We start from the raw sequence: 27653 nt of genomic DNA, 5'->3' as shown, positions 1-27653 counted from the left end.
GGGGGCCGGACAGCCCGACCCTCGCTGACATCCCGGGCTGTCCCTGATTCTTAATTATAAATTACCATCTGATTGTGATTTTTTGCATGGTCAGCACCTCTCCCACACTTTCAAAACCGTTTGGATTTGTTCTATTGGATTATAGGAATCTCCGAAACAGGGGAGGGATCACCTAAGAGAGAGGGGGTCCTTAATTGTTAAAATGGGAAACGGCATATGAATTCCCCCTGTGATTCTCGGGCGATGAATCAGCGAGGAATGGAATATTTTTTTGTTAACTTAGGTAGACCTATCCGTCCATACGTACGTCATGCATTTCCGGGTGCCAGTTTGTTGCCGAAAACTTCAGTTACCGGTGTTAAAGAATTTTGAGCGAAACCCACACGGCGCAGGTAAGATTCCTGTAGTTTTTTTTTGACGATTAATGGACCATAATTTATAGACTTTGAGATACTCTGTAGTTCAAGAAAATCTGAGTCGATAAATAACTTTGTGAAGTTCTTAAATAGGAACCAATGAAGACTAATTCATGTCGATTTCAAATGGTAGATCTCAATGAAAATTTACATGTGCCCCACATACTTAATTCGGTGTATGGTCAAATTTGGGTAATTCTGGGTTTTATTTGAATTTAGTCTTAGACACTTGTTCACTGGGAACCATCCTGTTGTGGTGAATCTATCCAGGAGGCTCCTAGAGAGTAAAAATCATTTACTAGGAATTCATTTCCATTAATTATTACCGCCAAAAAACCTGAAACTTTCGCCCCCGGGCCGAGCGAGATTTCTACTTTCCTTTTTTTATGGCTTTTAAAAGATCTAACCCTAAGGCCTAAATCATGTATATGGGGAAAAACTTCATTTCCGACTTTTCTACGTTAACGATAACATATTAAAATAAGAATTCATAAAAAAATTGATAAAAATATGAAAAGATGGAGGAGACTTGCCCGATGTTTACGTAGCCGTAATCTCCGTCTTTTCATAATATTTTTCTAAATTTTTTGATGAATTCTTGTTTAAATTAAAAATGAAATCGATACTAGGCTAGTGTAGAACTGATTATTCCCTTTTTTCTTGATTTCTCAATTTCAGTCACATTGGGTACATGTATCAAGACAAGAGAAGCTGTATTTCAACTTTAATTTCGACATCGTCGTAAAATAAAAGAGAGTCATGGTTTGCCTTTATTTTTGCTTTGTTTTTGTTATAGATTGAAATTAGCAATCAAAATTCATAATTGTACTCTTGTGATATTATTTATGCTGTTTGGTCTCAGTGTAGGGTTTGGAGCGTGCAGTTGATTTGTCAAAAGAATTCAAGATGGAACAGACCAGATATAACTTACGGAGGAAGTCCAGAGAAGGTCCAAAGACAGACCAAGGAATGGATGAAAGACAAGACCAGAGGCTACCATCTCAAGAACCAAATGGTAAATGTACATGTTTTTATTCAATGTTTTCTTACTAGCACTCTACTTATTTATTATTATTGTAGTTATTTTTTTGGGGGAGGGGGTAAGGGGGTTGGGACTTTTTTTAGGTGATTTCATACTCAAAATATGGTAATTATTTGAAAGAATCTCAGTGAAAAGTACTCTTCAGTCAGAAGATGAATGCAAATCATTGCCTAGACCAAAAGCTTCAGTCTCTGTATTTTGGTTGTTCCGCTGAACTACGTTGGCTCCACTCACCATACATAGACTGAAGGGGATGGGGCCCCGTACCTACAGCCAACGTATAGTGAACTAGCGTTTTATAGATCGCGATTTAAAACTGTTTTTTAAGCAAAATTGAAAGTTTCATGGTTTCCATTATCAGGGAAATATATATAACTTAAGTAATTGCATACCTTGGGCCGGAGTTATTGAAAAAAATCCTCTGGATGATTGAGAAATCTGTCATCTAAGACATTTTCACCTGACCTGACGGTTTTTCTTGCAAGTTGCCATCTTGAATGACGTCATTGTCGTTATTAACTTAATGTCTCGAATCGATATATCGCGATTATAACTAGTACTCGTACTAGTATAACTAGTATCGTTTATCTTCGGTTTCGTTCGCATATGGAGCAGATCGTATAATATCGAAAGCAATATCGATATCACATTCGTGATTGTTGACGTTCGTTTGTAAATATTTTATAGTTTGGCTGCCATTTTGACCATTTTTATCGTGTTCAACCCAATTAAACATCGGTAAAGTATATTTTTCATGCCTTTTTCATCTATATCGTTTAAAGTATTTAAATGTTGGAATATCATCAATTAAAAGTTTGTTGTTTATACATCCTTAGATTGTAAATTCGATGTGTAAAATTACATGAAACTTTGGACTGTGAATTGACAAAAGGGAGGGAATGAGAACACATGCGAGCCCACACGTACACCCTACCGTCGGTAAATGGGGATTACAGTAAAATGTCAGAAATTGTTGAATAAATCCCCAGAAACGACGGTTATTCCTGTCTAATCATTGCCATGCATACAAAAAGATTTTGAAAAGTTATATTGGCATGTAAAGGAGAAAGTATGGTACTCCCTTTAACAGGCTGATAACACCCTTGGTTTGCAGACACAAAATTCTTTATTGTAAAGGCAGGAGTCACATATAAAGCATTATGCGAATGCATGGGTTATTATAATTATTTTCAAAATTCTATTTATTGATATCAGGCAATAAATTATATTTTTTGAAAATTTTCGGGGGCTACTTTTCACTGCCTAATGCCAAAATATTTAACATTGGATAAGCATAAACAGTGCAGTAAAAGGGACTTTCCTGGGCTCTTTTGATCATTATTGGGGATAGAATGGCCCGAATTCACAAAGATGGTTTTTAAAACCATCAGTCGAACCCATGGTTTATACAGATTTCCTGTATGAATTACGCTTATTTACCGCGTCTATTAAAAAAACGTCCAATGTTGATTCACGCTTTTGTCACTGTGCACGAAATTGACGCCTGTTGCCGTGGTTAAGTACGCTATTTTATTCATGAGTCCACTGTTTGAAGAGTGGACTCATTAATTCAAAACAGTGGACTCATGAATAAAATAGCGTGGATAACCATGGCAACAGGCGTCAATTTCTAGCACAGTGACAAAAGCGCACATCAACATTGGACATTTTTTAATAGACGAGGTAAATAAGCGTAATTTATACAGGAAATCTGCATAAACCATGGGTTCAACCGATGGTTTTAAAAACCACCTTTGTGAATTCGGGCCACTCGCTCTAATCCCCTGTGTAACTGTTTCCCTTTGTTGATATGGTCCAGAAGTTTGATTACATGTAGTTATGTTTTTGTATTTCTTTTCAATATTCATACACATTTTACCCTCTTTAGATGTCCGAGTGATTGATGAGAGTGTGAACGAGCCGACCATGAAGACCACAGAATCAAGTGAAGTTCAGACATCTCGACCGGCTCTCATTGTTCTCCTCATATTCTTTTTATCGGTCTGCGTCATGGGCTTGGTCTACTGGAGCTTCCCAGAAATAGATGAGTGAGTACTTAACTATCTGTTTTCATCCTAGAGATATTGTGACTGAGTGGATTAGTCTCCAGACTATGAACCCCAAGGTCTGGGGTTCAAATCCCACTGCAGCACTTGCGTCCTTTGGCAAAGTGTTTATCTACACAGTTTGCCACTTTCCACCCAGGGGGCCGTTTCATAAGGCTGTTCGTAAGTTAAGAGGCGACTTTAAGAACGACTGGTGATCCTTTCTTGTGGTAAAAGGTATACATCAAAACGTTCATTGGCGAGCGTTTTGTGCGTAAGAAAGGATCACCAGTCGTTCTTAGTTTATGAACAGCTTTATGAAACACCCACCAGGTGTATTAAAAGGGTAGCCACTAGGAAGAAATTTCTGGAATGCTTGAAAGCCCATGCAGCCCAGCTAACATTATCGTGTTAGGCAGGGCCAATTGAGAGAACACTTTTACGAAACTGAAGTGGCTACCTTGGGTAAATATGATATTATCAATATCCTTAAAAATTGTCCCATTCTCCACTTCAGAAGTGATTTTGTGATTTTAATGCCCGCCAACAGAAAAAGCAGACTTTTGGGACCTGGATTGCTTACACCATTAGAACCTTTGATTGTAAAGTGTACTGGTATTTATCAGAAATGTAGGTGATCATAATTCATTTATTTTTTGGGGGAATAATTTTCCATTTTATCTAGCAATGATATTCAGGTTTAGAAAAGTGAATTATCAAGATCTACCTAACTTAATGCAAGCTTTATGTCTCAAAACAAACCATTTTTCATTACTTATTACCATACGTAAAAATATATCCCTTTCAAAGAACCATCATGTAAATAATTTTTTTTTAAGAAAAAAAAAAAAATCCTTTCTTTGTATTTCAGAGATGATATGGAACACATCAAACTGCCAAGGAATATGGATGACGCCAAAGATTTAGGAAAGGTCTTATCACGTTACAACGAGCAAAACTCCATCGCTGTTACGGCTGCCTTCTTCATTACATATATATTGTATCCTTTTCTCATTAAAATATTGCTTCAGCATTTTCTACTAGTAGTCTAATCTGTAACTAGGGACCTAACTCTGTATTATGATATTGCATTGTTGTGATATGATAATGTGTCATTTATTTAGGTATATCGGTGCTTGTTTGATCATTATCTTGAACATCATGATGGCAACATTTTCTTGTCTATTTCATCCATTTTAATTTTTACATACATTTTCTTTGGCAGAAGAAACCCAGGTGATCTGTTTATTATTTTTGCACCCTTATTTCTTAGCTTTTGATGAAAATTCTGATTATGTAACCTGTACTTACATGTACCCCCGTATTTACTTATTTTTTTAAAGGTATCAATTCAAACTCGTCTCAAGTCTGCAGAGCTATGCAATATTATCACCCGGACATCTGACATCTCATCAGACATCTGAGCTGGTCATTTACAAAAACTGTATTGCCCTAGATTTTTTGAATATTGGGAAGGGATATTGTTTGTAATTTGCTTGGTCCCTATGTGCGTATATTGACTTTGCATGCAAAGACGACACAAAATATACCTTTGTATTTTTCCTGGTCTCACATCCGGGCATTTGACGTTGTGTGTAAAGAGATGCGCTTCATAATCAGGGGCCGCGGAACGGTTTTCAAAGTGGGGGGGGGGGGTGACCATGCAAAAAAATCACAATCATATGGTCATTTTTACGTTTTTGTACATGGTTTTGGAAAAATGTGGGGGGGGGGGGGGCTGAAGCCCCCCCAGCCCCCCCCCCCCGCTTCCGTGGCCCCTGATAATGATCCGTTCACCAACAATATATGTCATAATAAAGACAACGCTGGATCCGGGCACTTACAAGTACGTCATAATGGTAAAGTGCTGAGCCTAGACCCTAATATAAACATGACTCAATAGAAATCTATTCTTAAAAGAAATATCTCAATTTTCATGATTTTTGCTCTACATACATGTATCTGATTTGGATGATAATAAAAATATTGACTGGCTCTTCTTTTGGGGAACATCAAATATATTGCCCTTAAGAGAATCATATTGCTCTCGTCTAAGGACTCGGGGCCAGTCAATATTATATAATAGCTGAACCATACAAAAATATATAAGTAATTTTGTGATGATTATTTCCTTAACTATTTTTCATCTTTGCAGTTTGCAAACTTTTGCTATTCCAGGTTCAATATTTCTGAGTATATTATCAGGATTTTTATTCCCGTTTTTCATCGCTCTCTTTTTAGTTTGTTTGGTAAGTAGTATCAGGTTGATTTCTACTCCAATGAATAAATATTTGAAATGGGAATGATGTGTATGTATAGGTAAGACTGAAAAGTTTTGAATCTAACATAGAAAGGATTAAGATATGAAGAGCAAATTTGGGCCATAAAATCTTTTACATTTCCTACCGTAATCTTACCCACCAAATCTCTTGGTCATAGCTACATTGAGACTGATATTACAGGCAGCACATTCAGACCCTGAATGTGCAGCTTCCAGTAAACAAGCGGTCAAGCCTAGTTTGCACCCTTCACTCAAGTTAAGGGTCTGAATGTGCAGCCTATTGTGCCTTGTGTACTGAAGGCCCTTTTGCTCTGGAATTGAAACAGCAAGTTTGATATGCACTAGTCTTTGCGTGGAGACCCACTTGATCAAAGTTTCAAGCAGGGTCTGTGCCTGCAGACTAGGCCCAACCTAGATGATGTATTGTACTTATTATATTAATAAATAATAATAGGCTTTTATAAATCACCATCTATCTAAAATAATATATTCTGTGGCGCATTGTTATTATGAATATTATCCGGGGTGTAGCTCGAGCTGCCTTCCAGTGTTCAAGTGTATTGAAGGAATTAATCCTGCCGGGTACCCATTCACCTCACCCGGGTTGAGAGCAGCACAATGTACATAATTTTTTTGCTGAAGGAAAACACACCATGGCTAGGATTCAAACCAACATCCCTCTGATTGAAAGACGAGAGTCTTTAAAATGTAATTTTGATAAATTTGATTGGACCATGAACTTCCACTTGTTGTACTGTACGTGAACAGGTATTGAATCTGAATTGAATGGTTTTGGAGAGCTGCCAGCCATGACCTTTTTCTCATATTTATTACCATTTTGAAAACAAATTATGGCACTACAGTTTTGTCTTCATGAAATAGGATTTCATTCAGAAAAGTTTTGAACATGCTCAAAACTTTGTGCGGGTGAGTTGCAGGCAATCACCCACACTCACCCGCAAGGCTTGCACCTTTGACACAGCCTTTACTTTCTAAAACAAGATAAAATATTACCACTTGTGTTCTATTTGCAGTGTTCTGCAATTGGAGCCAGTAACTGCTACATGATATCATATTTTGTTGGAGTTCAGTTAGTTCAGAAGTACATTCCTGAGAGAGTACAAAAGTGGTCAGCAACGGTAAGTTCTCTTCTTTGTCCCAGAGAGATTCACATCTTACATTGAGTGAAGATTAATCTTTTTTTGCTAACTGTTCTTCAAGTTGGCAATGATCATTAATTAACCTTTTTTTTCACACACCCTGAACAAAACTTGATATTGATTTAACATGAGTCAAAATTAGTGATAAAACAACAATTTACTAGAAACTTGTCATTATGCACAGTGATTTTATTGTTTTTATCATATTGTCAATTCCGAATGTGTAATGATTAGATATATTTATTTTTTACCAGGTTGCGAGACATCGTGAGCATCTTCTAAATTACATCATTTTTCTGAGAATAACGCCATTTTTACCAAACTGGTTCATCAACATCACCTCACCTATATTAGAAGTATCTATCTGGCCGTTCTTTGTCGGTACTTTCCTTGGTAAGTCATTATTTGGTTTATACCCATAGGCCCGTATTCTGAAGTTGGGTTTAACTTAGACCACAGTCTAACTCTGTGCCGAAATTATGGGAAGCCAAACGTTTCAAAATTCTGTTTACAGTGAATGCTTCTCATGTTTACTGTGCTCTTTACTAATTCTTTAAGTGGTGAAGACAAACTGTCATACTTATCCTTCCCAGACTGTTAATGTTTTGGGAGTCAAATGAGCTGAGACATTGAACCTCTTCTGTTATAGATTTATGTAACAACTGGCTGTCCATAGTCAAACCACAACTTAAAACTGGTTTAAATTAAACCCAACTTCAGAATACGGGCCATTTTTTCTATAGCTGAAGCAAGTGTTTTGTGAAAGCTGTGTGTAATTCATTTAGGATCTACTGAGTGAGTCAGAAAATACTTTAAACCTCACAAATTGCAAATTTAATGAGAAAAATATGCCATTAAAAATATGGTATGATAAGAAGACTATATTATATGGCCCAAATTCACAAAGATGGTTTTTAAAACCATCGGTCGAACCCGTGGTTTATCCAGATTTCCTGTATGAATTACGCTTATTTACCGCGTCTATTAAAAAAACGTCCAATGTTGATTCACGCTTTTGTCACTGCACGAAATTGACGCCTGTTGTCGTGGTTAAATACGCTATTTTATTCATGAGTCCACTGTTTGAAGAGTGGATTCATTAATTCAAAGCAGTGGACTCATGAATAAAATAGCATGGATAACCACGGCAACAGGCATCAATTTTGCGCACAGTGACAAAAGCGCACATCAATATTGGACACTTTTTGATAGACGAGGTAAATAAGCATAATTTATACAGGAAATGTGCATAAACCATGGGTTCAACCGATGGTTTTAAAAACCACCTTTGTGAATTCGTCACCTTTGTGACAAACTGTCATACTTATCCTTCCCAGACTGTTAATGTTTTGGGAGTCAAATGAGCTGAGACATTGAACCTCTTCTGTTATAGATTTATGTAACAACTGGCTGTCCATAGTCAAACCACAACTTAAAACTGGTTTAAATTAAACCCAACTTCAGAATACGGGCCATTTTTTCTATAGCTGAAGCAAGTGTTTTGTGAAAGCTGTGTGTAATTCATTTAGGATCTACTGAGTGAGTCAGAAAATACTTTAAACCTCACAAATTGCAAATTTAATGAGAAAAATATGCCATTAAAAATATGGTATGATAAGAAGACTATATTATATGGCCTGAAAGTGTCCTTTCAGGTAATTGGATACCATTTGATGCGATTGGACAATCAAGTGATATATTTTTTTGGGTGATGTATAGTTTGCTTGATTTGTGTCCTAGATAGCACACAATGTGAGTGATAATCGAAAAATTCAGGAAATATGTAAGTTTACAATGGATCCCACGCACAGGAAGAATAAGGATTAAATCAGTAGACTTACAACTGTTATACCAGTTTGTTTAAGTTGTAAAGTGCTTAGAAACTGTATTGTATTAAGTGCTAAATACAAGCTCCATATTATTATTATTAATGAATTTATTTTGTGATATAAGTTGTTGGTTTAATTCAACTGGACCCCTTGGCAGAACATTTGTGCTGTAATAGCTCAGCTGAGCAGGGCGATCCTTACAATATTATTTTAGCGTGTGTATTATGCTGTGTTGTAATGCTATATGCATTTGTTTTATATTGGCACATACAATTAAATCCCAAGAAAAAACGATCACTATTTCTACCAATTTTTCTTTTCAGGTGTAGCGCCCCCGTCGTTCGTTGCAATCCAGGCAGGTACCACTCTCTATCAGTTAACCCATGCGGGCGACGCCCTCTCATGGACCTCCGTCATCATCTTAGCCGTCTTAGCAGTCTTATCTATTCTACCGGCTGTCTTCAAACAAAGACTACAACAAAAATTTGAATGAATTCTGTTCTTTTATCTACAGCATCATGGAGACGTTTTAGTCCTCGCCGTTGTTTTGGATTGTGAAAGAAAGCGACAATGTGAGTTTCAAAAGTTGTTGACGATGGACCTAAAAGCTGGTGCTGTTTGGTTAAAGAAATCACCAAAATGATAATAACTCGACACAATGCTGTCATAGGAAACACAGACACAGGAGAAAAGTGGGATCTTGCAGCTCAGATTAAAAAAAATCTTATTTTTTTTCTTTGATTCTTCTTACTTTTCCATTCTCTATATTGAATTAATCATCATGAGCAACTCATTCCCGTATACATAAAATTATTTTGAATGCATTTCTTATTGACTCCTTGTTTACCCTTAATGCTTTTATTTAACCAGTTCATTTTGATTTGTTGAGTTTTATCTACCTGTTTTAGGCTATTGATAATATTTTGTTAAGTCCATCAACATTATTTTTTTGTAAGTTTGTTCTCAATCAATCATATTGGTTTCAAATAGAAGTCAATTGTATGATTGCTATGATGTCATCATGACTAGATTTGCTTTTATTCTAATAAGGATGGTATAATAGTCACCGATTGGAATATAGATATAAGTATAAGATGATAAAGAGCATAACACAGTACGATATTCCATGTCTCAATATTAACATTAAATTTTAATATGTTTTATTCCAAAATCGGGTCGACAAATTGTAAGGTGTGCGGTGGCCTTTTGACAGATATTGAATTGGTGAGGTGTTTGTTTCATTATAAATGACATTTGAATTCACAGATTCTGATTTAAAATGTTTGAAAGAGTTTAACATGAATGTGCAATAATTATCTGGGACCTGTTGCACAGAGCAACGATCAATCGCAAATTGATTTTCAACCAATCAACACCATGCATTTGGGACTTGCAATTGAATTATTTGGTTGCATTAAAACAACAAGAACTCATCTCTGTTGCAACGGGCCCCAGGGTCCTGTGACATAGATATTAGTGAATGATTATGGGGCTGATTTTCTACGATTGATTGCATTCATTATTGTATTTGATTAATCATAAAAATCAGTCTCATCGATCGCCAAACTTAGTGTGTTACAGTGCCCTGTTGCAGAAAGAGTTGCATTTAAACACAAATCAAAATATCAAGCGCAAGTCCCGAATACGGGTGCTTCATTGGCTGAAAATCAAGTTGCGCAAGATTTTTTGAGTTGCGTTTGATCGCAACTCTTTCTGCAACGGGCCCCAGGTCATACAGAAGCGAGGTAAGAACATTTATCTGCTTGCGACACAGGGCCCCGTAACATAAGTCTTAGCCATTGGGCGTTTGGCTGAGTTCTACAATAGATTGAATTATTGTGTGTGATAAGTTGTAAAAATTAGCCTCATGGTTACTATGATTGATAATTTATTATGTTGCAGGGCACAGTTCAGTTAATAGGCAAGGCATGAATTCCTAACGATTGCTGCCAGGAGCATTTTACTTTCATAATTTTTTCAATCTGATTAAATATGTCGAGATGCTAACTGAGAGGACATAAAGAGCTATATGTATGTATATATTGTCACTGTAATAAGTCCTTTTTGGTTCAACTTATGATGTAGAATTCAGAATAACCTCACAGACACACTTATTTTACACTTCTTTTGTACTAACCATCATTATGATGTTAATTGAAAATTATCTAATTATCTGTCCAATGAGGATTCTGGTCAGTTTTTCATTCATTTTGGGCACTTTTGAATGGAATTCTTGCATTTAAATTACACACAACTTTGGCTCATAACAGCAACAACATCCCATGTTACATGTTGTAAACTCAATTAACCCAAGAGGTGTTTTGGGGCCATTCTTGTATTCCTATTACTCAATTGAATTTATACAAGCTGAAGTTACATTAATTATTTGAAGTAAACTCTGAGATATTTCCCACAGGCAGTTAGGGACAAATTGAAGAACATTTAAAAAATGATCAAACAACTATGGAAAGCCAGCAATGGTATTATAAATTGTATGTTCAAATTGTTTTCTTGACAACATACATTCATACATTTATTGTTTAATCAACATTTCAATATGCCTCTCTTTGTTTACAAAGAACATTGAGCGAATTTCCTGTAGAATAAACTATGACAATGATGAATTTCCACACAGTTGAGGTTGATCAGATCAATCACGATTCTTTGTCAGATGGGACCCAGCTCACTTGGAATTTTCCTTGTTTTTCACTGTTTTTGCCATGTTCACAAAATGAAAACAATTTAAGGATTATAAAAAAAAAAAAAAAAAGATTGTCACAAGAAACAAACAAAAAACACACATCACTTTAATAGGAATACCACCACATCTGGTGGGTATTTCATAAAGCTGTTTGTAAGTTAAGAATGACTCTAAGAACGACTGGTGATCCTTTCTTATGCACAAAATAATCACCAATGAGCATTTAATGGTGAATATCATTTACCACAAGAAAGGATCACCAGTCGTTCTTACCTTACGAACAGCTTTATGAAAGGGCCCCCAGTTGTAATATGCTTATTATACTTGTACCATTATTTTGCATTTGAAATACACTTGTTGATATTCTGTTTTTATGATATTTTGTTTATATTTCCCAAGGTATGTTTCTGTATATTTATGAATCTATAATTGTAGCTATATGCTTCAATATGTATTGTTTGTAAATGATATATATACATTTGTATTGTTAGTAATGCTAATATATAATTTAATAATTCTAATGTACATGAGCAGGTGGATGTTTCATAAAGCTGTTAGGAGGGCAATTCCATAAAATGATCAACCTTTTTTGTACGTCCCACCCCCATTTTTCTCAAGTCTTACTTCACTTCATAAACTGACCAAGTCATGATCATTTGAGAGCATTACAGACTGTCAAAAGAACAAGAAATCAGAGACAGAAAAGTTCATGAAGGTCCCACACATGGGGGGGTCGCACTTACATATTTTATGGGATTGCCCAAGAGCGACTTTAAGAACGACTGACCAATGAATTTTTTTTTGTGGTAAATGGTATACATCAAAATGTTATTTGGCGATGGTTTAGCGCATAAGAAAAGGTCACCAGTCATTCTTAAAGTCGCTCTTAACTTAGGAACAGCTTTATGAAACACCCCTAGGTGTAGCAACTCAAACTATTTCATTAGATTTTACAATCAATTTTAATTTTTTGTCTACATTGTTTGCCATAGAGTTATAACTAAGATCAATTTTATAATTGATTGCATACACAATGTTAAAGGGTCATGATGGTGCAAGCCAAGTTTTTTTTCTCTGTCAATTCATCTTTTGTTTTCTGTGATGATAAGATATCTTTAACCACATTAATGTTAATGTATTGTGGAAGAGCCTTAAAATAACAAAAGCCTGGGTAAATTAAGTTATAATAAATACAAACAGTAAAACACTTGAAATTTTGATATATGAACCTTGGAGAAGTTGTTTGAACATTTTAAACAAGTGTATAAAATCTTAAAACAACAAAGTTTAAGTGTAAATACTTCATTCTCAATTAGGCATGGTTGTTTAAACTGTTAAACAACTATTTTAAGGTTCATGTTGTAAACAATGTATAAAAAGTTCAACGGCATTTTCATTGAGCAGGGGACAAAGATGGAATTTAACATGAATTCATCAGGACTGGTTAATCATAAAAGCCTGTATTCTCAAAGTGTTTCCAGCGTTTGTGAGCTTATTAAAGTTTAAAACACTTTGAGAATACCTGCCATGTTGTTGCTGTTTCATAAGCTATTTTGATGAAAGTTAAACGAACAAAAACATCTCTATGCTCTCTTTGTGTTCTCCAGGGGAGCATTTCATGATACAAAAAGTCAATAATTTTCACTGATTATTGTTTTAAGCTACTGAAATCCTTGCGTCTGATTGGCCGAGAGCAAAATAGTCAATGAAAACCAATGACTAACCATTTCATGCAACGCTCCCAGTATGTACTAGTAAGTAAAGGGTGTTCAGTTTCTAATTTATTGTGAATGTCACTAACTTCATCTGCACAAAATTATTTTTTATTTAGTATTTAAAGTTTAGAAGTAAATGATAAGTTGTACAATTTTGGTGCATATTTTTATCTGTCAAAGAAATAAAGACGGTAGATCCTATATACCTCTTAATGGCTATCACTTACAGAAGTATTATTTGGATTTTTTCTGTTTCTCTAGTTTAAAATGATTATGGATTTCTCATAGAATTGTTAGTGAGACGGATCCCTGGAATTACGTCCTGTTTCTTTCATTTCTTTTCCATTTCATTGTTTTTTATTGGTAGGGTGTTATTCAGTCCTTCCTTACCCTTACTGTATCAGGGTTTCCAGCCCATCCGGGAAAAATTATTTTACTTCTTTTCCAGTCAGGGAAAAAATCAGGGAATTTGATTAAAAAAAATCTTCAATCAGGGAAAAATGCCTCAAACGAGGGGAAAAAATCAAATTTTTATCGGCCCCAAAGTCGAAAGCACGGTAGTCTGACAGACTCTTGTTATATTTCGTTGCATATCAAAACAACATCCATTGAATGCCTGGATAAATGGTGTTTACTAATTAGTTTTGCATTAATGTTTTTATACTGAAAATACATGTAATTCACTGCAACAACTTAGAAAATATGCGAAACTGGGAATGGGTTTAAATAATTATCAGGGCAATTTTAAACTTCATCAGGGAAAAAATCAGGGAATTTTGTTTTCTTGAAAAGCTGGGAACCCTGTGTTTGTGTGACCTGCCATCCCCAAAACCAACAATAAGTCGCCAGAAATTGAGCTTAAAATAAGCAATCAAAAGCTCAAACAATTTGATCATCTCTATCATTTTTTTCTCTCCCCCTTCCCCTCTCTCTCATTTTATCTTATTGTCTCTCTCTCTTTCACTCTCATCTCTCTCTCACTTTTTTCTATCTCTCCTTACCCCCTCCTCCCTTTCATCTCTCTCATTTCTCGCTCATTTTTTTCTCTCTCGCTCCCTTCCCCTCTTCACTCTCTCATTTTCTCTCTCCATCTCCCCCTCCCACTCCAATTTTTCTCTCTCCCTTCACCCTTCTCTTCTTTTTCTCTCTCTCTTTCCCTCTGTCCCCTCTCTCATTTTTCGCTCATTTGTTTTTCTCTCTCGCTCCCTTCCCCCTTAACTCTCTTCTTCTCTCACCATCTTCCCCTCCCTCTCTCATTTTTTCTCTCTCCCTTTACCATCCTATTATTTCTTATTATCTCTCTCTCTCTTTCTGTCTCTCTTTCCCTCTGTCCTCTAATTTCTCGCTCATTTCTTTTTCTCTCTCCCTTACCCTCTTCACCCTCTTCCATTTTTTCATATTTTCTCTCCCTTTCTAATTTTATCTTTCTCTCTCACCCCCCCCCCTCTTCCCTGAAGCTCACTTCTCTCCTATTTCCCTTTCTCATTTCTTTTTACTTCTTTCTTTATCTCTTTCTTCCCATCTTCCTTCCAATTCTGTCTATCCCCCTCTCAGTCTCTCCCAAGTATTCCGATGTTAACCCATCCTTAAAAAAATCAAAGAATTTGATCATCCCATTTGTATTTCTCTCTCCCCTCCCCTCTTCTCTCTCTCTCTAATGCTTTCTTATTGTCTCTCTCTTTCTGTCTCCCTTTCACTCTCATCTCTCTCCTTCCCCCTCTCCTCCCTGAAGCTCACTTCTCTCCTATTTCCCTTTCTCATTTCTTTTTACTTCTTTCTTTATCTCTTTCTTCCCATCTTCCTTCCGATTCTGTCTATCCCCCTCTCAGTCTCTCCCAAGTATTCCGATGTTAACCCATCCTTAAAAAAATCTCCATCCTCTCTCATCTCCCTGTTTCCTATTTCTCTTTCCAACCTAGGTTACACGGGCCTAATTACAACTGGCAGGCAAAATATATTCATTCGAGTCAACCCATTCTCAATTTTTAAATTTGATATTGCTGATTGACAAATATGAATGAATATGACTGACAATCTAACACTGATTCTAGAGAGGGTACCTACTGAACTTTGTTTTCCAAAATTGAAAAGATATATCACCACTTTGGAACAATTTTTTTTCTGGCGGAAGAATTAGGGCCATTTTACTCTCTCAAGTGATGAATTTGATCCTGTCAGATGTAGTCTTCATAAATGCCGATTTATATTTAAAATGAACAGGTCGAGGTAACCTTTTCTGGTCAGACATGGAATGTCAGACATATTATATCCTGTCCACTGGTAGTAAACATTCAACCCTCGAATTTCCTCCTTATTTTTTATGATTTTTTTTAAAAGTGTCACTCTAACACAAGAGTCTATGGGAAATGAATTAGGCCTGTGATACCCCTACCGACATTTCCTTTTCCCTTACCCCCCTCCTTTCCTCCTTCCCCATTACCAATCCACTTTCTTTCACTATGTTAAAAATAAATCATTTTTTTACTATATTCACACAAATATGTTAGAGTCAGAAATAGGTGAAAATATCTACTGACAAATGCCACGAAATAAATGAATATATACACAAAAGACAAGTTTTTGAAAGTTTTTAAAGTTATATTTAGTCATCAGAAATTATATAGACAATACACAGTATAAGTCAACGATATGCCGGAATGCTAGTAACGATTTTTTGTAATCTCTTTTTTTTTCTTCTTGATTTTTTTCTTCTAACTCTATTACCTACCTAATATGAAAAAGGTGGGATTGATATAATACAAATGGAACAGTTCCAACAAGATTAATAGAAATTCCCCGAGTCCATTGAAATACCCCTATGTACAACAGTTAATCAATTAAAACATTCTTCATTCATCTATTTCAATGTATCTTTCTCGCACCATACAAGCCTACAAAACGTGTCGCCTATATATCCGCGCGAACAAACACTCCACACCAAATTTGCACCGACGTGTCGTGACGTCATAATATGGCACACGAAATTTGATGCAATATTTCCCGCGCCATAAAACCACTCGCACAGTTGCAGTTTTCCAGTATGTTGATGACGAATTGTATCTAACTCCGAGATTAGGACATGTACCCTTTTTACGCATTGGAAAATGACATAGCCTTAAATCATTACGAACTTTGAATAGGATTTATAGTTGTACGTGCGCCAATTGCATGTTGATCTCATGGTCTATAAAAAACCCCTAAATAAACACCATTAAAAAGTGTTTGACATCACCTCTACAATTAAGAATGCTGTTCTTTCTCACACACTTGTCATACTTGTACTGCAATTAATTTACTCTGATATGTAGAAATATTCGGATTATAATCTCTTCAAAAAGAAATAATAAACATTCCAGCAACTTGTTATAAAATTAATTTTGATCAAATGTGCAAACATTTCACTGGTGTTTTTCACGTGTATGACTTACATTTAATTGACTTATATTTTGTTGGAATAAAATAAATGAAATGAAATCAAAACGACGTGGCAATGTTTCAAAACATCGCATAGACTGATAGAGGTTTATAGGTTTGGACCGGGTTAGGATCATGTTCTATTAAACGTGTCATTTATCTACTTAACATTAAAATCCATAAAATGTGGAATTAAGGTGGTGAATTAAATTTAATTGATCTTCGACACAGGAAAAAATGTACATATTTCTTTTCTGTATAAACTAAGGACAACGCAATTTCCCTGTCCAAATTTACGCAGGGCTCACTGCGACGTAGGCCTACCAAGTATGAGCTCCGGATCACGAACAATCACGCACGCACAAAATGCACCCCACACGCGCGAACGCATTCGCATCGGGAACCCACACGCACACACACCCTCACACACACACACACACTCACAATGGAATTTTGGCGACACACACTGGCCCGCATTCTGAAATCCACTTTAATTCAGACCACAGTAGCTCCATGGTCTAATTACGGGAAGCCAAAAATGTCAAAATATTGTTACATTGTACATTTCTTGTGCTTTCTGTCCTCTCTCCTAATTCTTAAAAGGTGAAGACAACTACCTTATCCTTTCATTCCAAGACAATTAAGAATGATTCGGGAATCGGTCAAACGAGCAGATGAATAGAACTTCTACCATGAGCGATGTATGTCACAATTGGCTAACCATAGTTAAACCACAGCTTTAATCCCGAGTTTCAATTAAAACCAGAGTTCAGAATACGGGCCACTGAGCATATCGAGATACAAATGAACGAATGTATGAATATTAAATATCAGTATCTATGGTACATGGCTCACAACAACATGATTTAAGTCGTTTTTTTCCATTAAAAATCACAAATACTTTCGTTACACCTAACACGTAGACAACACGGGTACACTTATGCACAATTAGTACAATACTCAGTACAAAACATTGTCATATAAATCATCTTTCTGAAAAAAGTACAGATTAAGAAAAAAAAGTACCTTGTACGTCCGATACTAGTCTCCTTCACAAACCCTGTATCATATTTCTTTCTTTAAATATATAAACAGAAGCATAATAATTAAACTTTTCTCATCACAGGGTAAAACTTCCCTGATAATATAATAGATTGCAGCTCTAAACTTACTTTTCTTTGACTTTAGTAGTTATTTGTTCAAATAAGTAAAATCGTCCAGAAGATATAGCAATGTATTTGAAATTGACGAAGTGAATACAAGTGATCAACTATGAAACCGTATACAGTGTTGATTTGTGGAGGAACATCCGAGCTTTGCAACTTTAAAAAAAATATATATTAAAGGATGATTACAAATATTATCTCATTATGGCGATTGAAAAGGTTTTTTTGCGACAATAATTGAATGTCACATTGACTCGGACCGCAAAGTAATTAGGTAATGGAATAGTCTTGATGTTGATGAAAATACTTGTGACCTTTCTTTTAAAGAACTGTATAAGATCGTTTTATCGAATAAATTTAAATCAAACCGGCTCGAAAGAACGCACCGGACCTAAACAAACGGATTTATCCGAATTAGAGTGTATTAAAATATAGACATTCATTTCGTTGATTTCCAAAGCATATTTCCGTAATATTCCATGGTGCAAATTAGAAGAAAAGTTATGTGCCGAGCACTTCAATGAATATGTTTCATTGTCAGCGAAAAAAAAATTCAAGGACAATATTCCCTTTTAAATGGGACTTGTCATGAAAATGAAAAGAGAAAAATTGTTTCTAGTTCATAGATTAAAATCTTGTGTATTATCACAGAAAAAAAGTGGAACACATGACGTCATAAAAAGTGCACTGATGCATAAAATCAAATAGTTATTCACAGAGGTAGAAATAAAAATAATTTGTATAATCAAAGTCTAAAGTATTGCGTAGTTCACGTCTAAATCGAAGCATGTTCTGACTATAAGTTTTCAATACTGTGGAAAACTTCGAATTTCATATTAAAAAGCAAAATTAATTATAGAGTATAAAATCTATGCTCTCTTCTCCGGCTAACTGTCGGAAAATCTCCCGCAAGAAAAGATTCAAAGCAGATGATAAAAGCTACGCTTTAAATGTGATAAATAAATCGTGATTATATAAATATGCTAAATATTTATAATTTTTCATTAAGGTGAGTACTTTATCATGATTTAACATACCGGTCACAACATAGGGTATGTCATTCTTAAGGCTTACTTGATTCGTAATAGGTGCTTTGCTTAATATTTTAACTTAATAATCTCATTATTTAACCCTGGTTCAAGTCCAGACTTAATAGAAATATTTGTACACACTTCTATGAAATGCTAGGTTTTATAAATTCACTGCAATATTTTGACGGAATTTTCATTGAAATTCATTTCGTACTGGTATAACATTTCCCTTTTCATTTAAGTTTGGAGGAAATTGACGCCTTTTAACTATATGATTAAAATGATCAGGCGCCAATTGCAGAAAGCGTTGCAATCAAACGCAAGTTTGATTGATATCGAACGTAACCCCTTTTCAACCAATCAAAATGGGTCGAGACTTGCGCATGATTTTTTGAGTCTCATTTGAATACAACGCTTTCTGCGACGGTCCCAAACTGTGCGACTGACAACGAACGTAGAGGGCGTTCAAAACTTTGCAGTGTTGCTCTAGTTTGGTGACCGAGTTACAAACGGATACTAAATTAATGTGCGGTCTTATACCCCATCCACACCAACAAAACCAATTCCAAAACGTCCGATGGTTTGTCATTGGTAATAACGTAATATCTTTTGTCGACTGTACTAGGTTTTGCTGGTCTGACTGTAGCTCTTAGTGAGCGTGTCATAATCCTTATCGCTTAAATTTTTCTACATTTTTTTAGAAGCCATATTTCTCTCTCGAATGAGAGAAATAACGTGTTTAGTCATCCAGTTTTCTGATCTCTGTTTAATTATAATCCGTTTTTGTGGCGCTATCATATTCAACGTTGAAATGAAAGTATTTTGAAAAACTGACCAAGCCTTATGTACGTTAGTGCAATGGGTTAAATCTGACCAATCAAATGCAGACAGTTTAAGATTGAAAGAAAGCATATGGAAAGCTAAAGAGATATATATACGCTACTAATTACTTACAATGCATTATATCAAAGACGATACAGTGTAATCAAACACACAGTTTCTTATGTGAATGCAGTTGATGATTTAAGACTTAAATCGTGACAAAGTGGTTTTACTTGGCCAAGAAGTTGAGTTTCAAATATACTATAATACTATCGAAATATATTTTATTTTCTTCTCTGGGTGAATTTTCATTCTCAAATGCAATTCACTTTTTGAAGCAAATATATTATTTTCTGTGTGAAATTATTACAGCTGCTTGCCTAGTTCTTCTCATCAGCAATGTCCCATGACATCGCTGAAAGGTGAATAAGAAAAGTTATATACATATTTTTATCCCAAATCTTTTGAATCTTTTCATTATTTTTTTCAGATGTGACTTCTTTTCTGGCTAATCAATCATGATTAATAAGGTCATTGTTTAATATTTATGATCTTTTCATTTTGAAAGTTGAATGCAGGTACCATTTATTAAAAAAAATATATGTAGGGCAAGACTCATGCATTTCAGATCGTTGCCGATAACAACCATTACATAAGAGGTAGAGGGGCAGTGCAGAATCTGAAAAGTTAAATCAGAATCAGACTTAAACAGCCCGCTTCTGAAAAAGGACTAGTATATGTCTGTTTTAATAATTGTATACGATGAAAACCCATTGTAAAATACTGTTACAATATTTTGTGCTATACAAGTACCCTGCAAATCCGATTGTGCATCAGTATCATTTTGACCGACGATGGCGATATTTCCGAGAGTTTTTATTCCTCCCCCTATCTTGTGGTTCGGGAGAGTGGTACTAGTTTTTTCAGGACTACTGGATGCGTGGCCAGTACTGGTGAGACGGGTGGGTATCGGGAGAAGAGCCAGGCACCTGTACCGGTACGGACACGCCAGGTGAGATCAAACCTGTGAATTAAAAGAGGAGGAATAATAAGGATTATGATTATTACATTTTAAACAATAAAACGGTGACTTTATTTTGGTACTAATGGAAATTAAACCGCATATTTTCACCAGCAGTATACTAGGTTTGCAGACATTTTTCCTCGATTGTAATGCGCTTCTTGTACTTATTTTTTCTGAGCGCCTTAAAGGAGAATGAAACCATTGAAACCAGCTGAATCCATATCAAAGAGAAAATCAAAGAAACATATTGTTGAAAGTTTGAGGAAGATTGGATGAATAATAAGAAAGTTATGAGCATTTGAATATTGAGATCACTAATGCCATGTAGATCCTCCCATTGGCAATGCGACCAAGATCTGTGATGTCACACACGTACAACTTCCTCATTACTTTAGTACTTATTTCACTTATATTCTCACTTTTATAGAGTCTATCACAAGGTGAGGTGTTCTCTTTATGAGATGACAGGTACAGAGGTTTCACAACATTATATCATTGATGAATCGTTTGTCATATGATTAGAATGAGCAAAAGAGATGTTTTGGGGTATATTTTCAGTGTCCAAATGAGAGAGTTGTACGTGTGTGACATCACAGATCTTGGTCGCATTGCCAATGGGAGGATCTCCATAGCATTAGTGATCTCGACATTCAAATGCTCATAAATCTTTTATTGCTAGTCCTATTTTACTCAAAGTTTTGTTGATCTTATTCTTTGATTTTCTGCTTTCACAAAAGCTAACTTGCTCCAAGAGTTTCATTCTCCTTTAAGCATTTAATAAAAATGGAAAAGACACTATATATAAATCCTACGTATTAATATTGTTATCATTACTACGGTCATTGTTTAATGACGACAATAAACAGAGCAAGAATAGTAGGCCATAATTATATCAATCATTGTGAATTTAGTAATAGACAGATTATTATGATGAAGAAAAAATCAGATTCTTACGGAATGATGATAAAGACTACATCCATTAAAATAAATTATGAACAGGATTAGGATAGACATATTACCAAACATAATGAAGATAATGATAACATTTTGCTTGACTTGTCAGCTAGCATGGTTATATTGAATTTCATCAATCTATTATTACGTGAAATTATAATGATAAAAACATACTAGTAGTTTTACAGACATGAATCCGAAATGGAAGTTGATATATTAAAATCAACTCAAACTTGGAATGTAAATTTACCGTTATTGCAAGCGCTGTTCATATGAGGCTGGTGCATTGCATGATGGGTGGGGGCGTGGCCATGTGACGTCATAGTATGGTGGTTAGGTGGGGCCGAGTAGAGTGAGTCGTATCCATGGCTTGGTTGATGTAACATTCTCGTGTAAGAGCTGGTTTCTCGGGGCTGCATACCGATATTTGGACCCGAAGCCATCGAGAAACTGGGCATGGGAGGGATGGCACTGAAAAAAAATTGAAAAAAACAAATACAAATTGAAAACCAATGGAAATTGCCCCTCACTTGGTTAAAAAGTAGAAGAATACTTAAAAACATTAGAAATCCCCCTTACTTGGAGAGAAAAGGAGAAAAAATACAGATATCGAATACGTTAGAAATTTCCCTCACTCTCTTGAAAAGAGAGTATAGAAATCGAGAAACATCAGAACTCCTCCCTCACTTGAAAATAAATCTAGAACATTGAAACATTAGAAGTTGTACATTACTTGCTACATTAAAAACAAAATGTAAGTTTCTCTGGATTCAATCCTGAAAAGTACTCTGAAGAGATGGCACTTTACCAACTCCTTTTGTTCTAGTATGAGCAGGTTTCGGGCGTTTTGTTTATTTATGTGATTTTAATTCGATGATGAGTCCATGTCCAAAAGCTTTGACTATGTCCATGTTTAATGCTATTTTCCGGTTTTGCAATACCAAGCACTTAGTCAAGAACTAACAATAAAACTAAATTACTTAACTGAAATAATTGGAGGTGGTAAAAAGAACTGAGCTGAAGTAAATTAGAAAAAAAAACTATATTATATATGTACAGAGTGAGACAGAAAAAAATGTCCCATCCGCTTGAAGTAAGAAAATAAGAAAGTTCAATCATTGATTTATATTGATTGATATGTCATGATAGAGCTATTCTCCACGTATATTTTTGAATCATTTTCATATGACTAGCCACGAGACAATCTCCAGAAGGTCGCAAAATCTCAGTTGCGCCAAGGGATAATAATAATAACGTCATATTTTAACCGGGGTAGCCACTACAGTTCCAAAAAATGTTCTCCCAGCGGCCTTGCTTAGCACGATTATGTTATTACCCCGGCTTTAACGGGCGCTCGAGCATTCAAAAAATTGCTTTCGAGCATTCAAAAAATTGCTTCCTACCATTCACCTCCCTGGGACGAGTGCAGCACAATGTGGGTAAATTTCTTGCTGAAGGAAAACACGCCATGGGAATCGAACCCACGTTCTTCAGATTGAAAGACGAGAGTCGTAACCACTAGTTCACGACGCCCCCACAGGTTGCTTAGAAGCGCTTAGAAACTGTCTTGTATAAAGCGCTATATAAAAGCTCCATATTATTATTATTAGTATTTACAATTCTGTAATCTTATAGATTGGTAAAGGTTATGGTTTTTATCTTCTTAAGAAAATAAAAACAACAACATACCTGTATGTGTCTGGTGCGGTTCGTGGTACCATGGTAGCGGCGGAGGGTTGTGGGATTGGCTGATAAACACTGACATTGTTGCTACTATAACCACTACTTAACGGTAGATGACTGGAAGACTGTGTATGGACCCCACCCACCTCGGCCTGCTGTCTCCTCTGATTACGTAACTTCTCCTCTCGACGCCATTTTGCACGGCGGTTGGAGAACCACACCTAAGAATATGAGAATGAATATGATGGTTTAATCATCATGAAATCTCCCAAGTCTCTGAGATACGTATCATGAAGTTAGCAACGAATGGTTAAAACAAATCTCCACACAGCAAAAACTGTGGTGTTAACCGGTGTACATAGAGGACCACACCAGTTATTTTACACCTTATTGGTGGTGTTAGTTTTACACCTATAGGTGTTATTACAACACCTATGGTTGTTACATTTACACTCTTTGGTATTATGTTCAATCTCTAGGGTGTTATTTTAACACCTCAGGGTGTGGTCCTCTATTAACACCAATTGGTGTCAGTTTTAACACCACATTTTTTAATTGCACGTCAAACGTTTGGCACCCATTTAGATATAAACAAATATGTTGATAAAGCAATTTATCAATTTCCAAAGCAAAATTAGTAATATTGAAAATTGTAAAATATGTTAATTCAATTATCTTACGAAAAAATAATTGGAAACATCACTAAATGGTACATTCTGTAAATGCCAAGAGATTTACAACCGATTCATATCACAAGCCTCAACTGTTACGGTCGTTATAACAATTCAACGATTCCGTTACTGTCTATTTTTCAATCTTTAGACGAAAATATTTTTTTCAGGTTTTCTCACATAATACTTGACTTTAGATAACTAAATATAACGGATATACAATTTAGTTTCAAAATGATATACTTTAAAAGTTTACCCAATATTTAAAAAAGGAACATGCATGTACGTTGGTTAAAGGGGCTTTCACAATTGCTCGTGCGATCGTTTGCGATCACTTGGTCACATATGTTGCACATAATCGCAACGGTTGTAAGCAGTCGCACCACCAATTGTGAAAGGGGGTTAAAATGATAACATGTCACCTTTACCTGACGTTGCTATACCACTTAAACATGCTTATTGCCAAATGTGGGACAAAATCTTACCCAACAAGTAGGCATGTTTCCTTTTTTTAAAACCTAATATTGGGTGAATTAATACTCAAGAATATTTAGAGTGTGGTGTGAACATTATTACCTGTATTCTTGCTTCCGGTAGGTCAATCTTCTGTGCCAGTCTCTCTCGCGCAAAGACGTCTGGGTAATGTGTTCGTTCAAACTCTGTAGAAAGAATGAAAAAATAAAAAGAAACCGATGTTATTTGAGATGAGAGTCAAATGAAGGAACAATTCGGATCAGATAAAATGAAAACTAATAATTATGTAGCCATGACGAAGAGGATTATAATTATGGAACGGTGAACACAAAGGCAGCGTTGTTTTTTCTTGTTTGGGGGCATGGTGCATTGAATATTTAGTTACATTAAAAAAAGGAGAATGGGTAGGTCTACCGTACTGGAAAGAACACAGTGTGAAACACAATGAGAAATCACCTTATTTGAGCATTTCAAAAGTGCATGTGAATTACATATTCACATAGTCTTCTATGCCAACACACTGTGAATGTATACACCAAAGATATCTTTATCTTTTCACTCGTTTTTCGTCTGGAGGGGGTCACCCCTGTCCACTTTAGCAATGTCAAAGAAGAAAGTCCCGAAGAGCATATATAATTTGCACAGTTTCATAACAGAACTGTGACATTCACATTTCATCTGATTTAAAATGCTGAAAACAAGATGTTGGTTCATCATCTTCATGGTCAAGCTATGGTATATATAGTCACACCACCGAATAGGACTCCACACCGGCCGATGGTGTGTCTTTGAAAATAACGTAATATATTTGGTAGGTCTCGAGTCGAATTCGTGGGTGGGACTAGGGCATCAGGCAGTTTCTATTGATCATTTTCTTTTGAATTTAATTCTCACTCCCTGAGTCACCATTTCTTACTCTGTATCTTACTCTGTTTCTCTGTGTTTTCCTCCCTTTCTATTTCGATTTTTTATCACCTGTTCCCCAGTGTCCCGACTACTCCACTCTACAAATCAAACTCTAACATCCTTATTTCCCCCAAACCACTAACAATTTCTTAAAATGCTTTAATCGACCAACGTCTACCTCCTGTATTGTATAAGGATTCCAAATCTCTCTTTTCTTTTAAATATCTATTCCCACCCGGTCGATAATTATCTTCTTTCATTAATATCTCATTCCCCAGCTCTTTCCCCTTTCAATAAGTAAAAGAACAATCTTCGTGAGGATGGGAAGTATGAATATCGTTAAAACCTTCTCTTTCTCTGGTCATCTCTCCCCACTCTCTCTCCCTTTTTTTAAATTCATGTACGCCGGTGAAATATTCCCGCGCGTACGGGGCAATCACCCGCCAATATTTCACCGGTCTAGTCAGGCGTAAATATGTCGCGAACGTCTCGCTAAAAGGCCCGCTTCTGACAGCCTCCACGGCGGAGACCTTGGTCGTTAATTGGATGGTATTGGCGAAGGTGCAATACCAGTTTCATTACTGCTTCACTTCTGATTATTGCCCGGCATAGGTGGTCTACCAAAATGTGCACGGTGGATAAATCGTCATGATCAGTTCTTATTATTCTCCTTTTCATTTTTAAAAACAAAATCAAATCAAATATCTGAATTTTACAATATCAGGCGTTCCATTGATAGTCCAAAAAGATAATCATGATGATATTCTCAGTTAATCAGCGATTTTTATCATTGGTTTGAATTTTGATGAGGGTCTGTGCATATGCATGCCACTTCAGCGATTATTAATGTCATTATTAATCACTGAAGTGACATGCATATGCACAGTTCCTCGTTATCAAAATTCAAATCAACGATCAATACATATTTCTAGTACTACTACCATGCATACTGCTCTACTACTACTACTACAACAACTGCTACTACTACTACTACTACTATCACGACGACTACTACTACTACTGCTACTAATACTACAATAACGATACCCTAATACTCCTGCTGCTACCTTTACCACCACTACTTCTACTACTACTTCTACTACCATACTACTACTACTTCTACTACACCCGCTTCTACTTTCACTACTATTGCCACATTTCTATCTCTGCTACTACTTCTTCTTCAATGTTTACGACTACTACTTCTACTACTACCACTACTTCTTCTACTTCTACTACTTTTGCCACTAGGTCCTATTATCTCTACAACTACTTTTAATATGACTACTACTACTACTACTACCACTACTACTACTTCTATAATACTTCTTCTACTTCTACTATTTCTGCCACTAGCTCCTATTATCTCTACTACTACTTTTAATATGACTACTACTACTACTACTACTACTACTACTACTACTACTACTTCTAATATGAATACTACTTTTACTACTTCTACTTCTACTATTACTACAACTACAACTTCTACTATTACTAGGCCTACTACTTTGTTACTACTATTATCATGACTATTACTACTATTATTTTTACCTCTACTATTAGTCCTACTGCTATATCATTGCTGCTGCCAATACTACTATTGCTACTACTACTACTAGTACTATTATTACTACGATTACTACTATTACTAATACTACTATTACTACTATTACTACTACTACTACTACTACTACTACTTCTGCTACTACTAGCTCTAGTACTTCTATTAATACTAATACTGCTTCTACTACGACCACTACTTCTATTGCTAATACTACTGCTGCAACTACTACCACTGCTGCTCTACTGGAGCTGCTGCTGGAATGTACGTCTGTACACTACTGCTACTTCTGTTATTATTACTACTTCTATTGCTACTACTCCTGTTACTACATCCACTGTTGCTACTTCTTCTGCTCCTGCTACTACCACAGCTGCTACTTCTACTACTTCTACTACTATTACTTATACCACTACTTCACCGATATGGTAAAGCTCCTACTACTACTAATACTACTGCTACTACTACTACCACTGCTTCGTTCGCTGCTACTGCATCTTTCTTCAATGCTACTATCACATTCGAAGAAATTCATTCTAAAAATCTGTTTCATAGTATAGGGGGGGTATAAATTATGAAATAATGTTCAATATTATACAATCTTAAACATGTTGGGCAACATACTGTCCACACAACAATTGGTTAAATCTTTATCGAATTCTGGGTAGCTTTAAACCAATAACATGTGCTTTGGGTGTAAACTACCCAGAGTTGGATATTTGTTTAACCAATTGTTGTGTGGACAACATGTTGCC

The 27653-nt window shown here is 35.8% G+C and overlaps 2 protein-coding genes across 3 annotated transcripts; one reads left to right on the top strand and one right to left on the bottom strand.

Moving 5' to 3' along the window:
- The first annotated feature begins 281 nt into the window (after positions 1-281).
- On the top strand, positions 282-13402 carry LOC129268426 (transmembrane protein 41B-like). 2 transcript variants are annotated; one of them, XM_064104492.1, is made up of 10 exons: positions 282-392; positions 1284-1431; positions 3347-3506; positions 4375-4503; positions 5659-5752; positions 6819-6923; positions 7199-7337; positions 9097-11604; positions 11779-12036; positions 12240-13402. In XM_064104492.1, the coding sequence occupies exons 2-8, from the start codon at positions 1323-1325 to the stop codon at positions 9264-9266; spliced, it is 906 nt and encodes a 301-aa protein (XP_063960562.1). In that variant the 5' UTR covers positions 282-392; positions 1284-1322; the 3' UTR covers positions 9267-11604; positions 11779-12036; positions 12240-13402. The 2 variants fall into 2 exon arrangements, with proteins under 2 accessions (XP_063960562.1, XP_063960561.1); XM_064104491.1 differs by having other exon boundaries at positions 302-392; positions 1279-1431.
- Positions 13403-17934: 4532 nt separating this feature from the next.
- On the bottom strand, positions 17935-27433 carry LOC129267984 (paired box protein Pax-6-like). The gene is made up of 5 exons (XM_054905583.2): positions 27370-27433; positions 24531-24613; positions 23290-23504; positions 21851-22071; positions 17935-20646 (listed from the first exon to the last, which is right to left on the bottom strand). The coding sequence occupies exons 1-5, from the start codon at positions 27431-27433 to the stop codon at positions 20552-20554; spliced, it is 678 nt and encodes a 225-aa protein (XP_054761558.2). The 3' UTR covers positions 17935-20551.
- Positions 27434-27653: the final 220 nt, after the last annotated feature.

Source organism: Lytechinus pictus, chromosome 9 (assembly GCF_037042905.1).
Source record: "Lytechinus pictus isolate F3 Inbred chromosome 9, Lp3.0, whole genome shotgun sequence".
In the NCBI taxonomy this organism is placed as follows: domain Eukaryota; kingdom Metazoa; phylum Echinodermata; class Echinoidea; order Temnopleuroida; family Toxopneustidae; genus Lytechinus; species Lytechinus pictus.
Note: the sequence above shows the minus strand (reverse complement) of the source record. Positions and strands in the feature narration are given on the sequence as shown.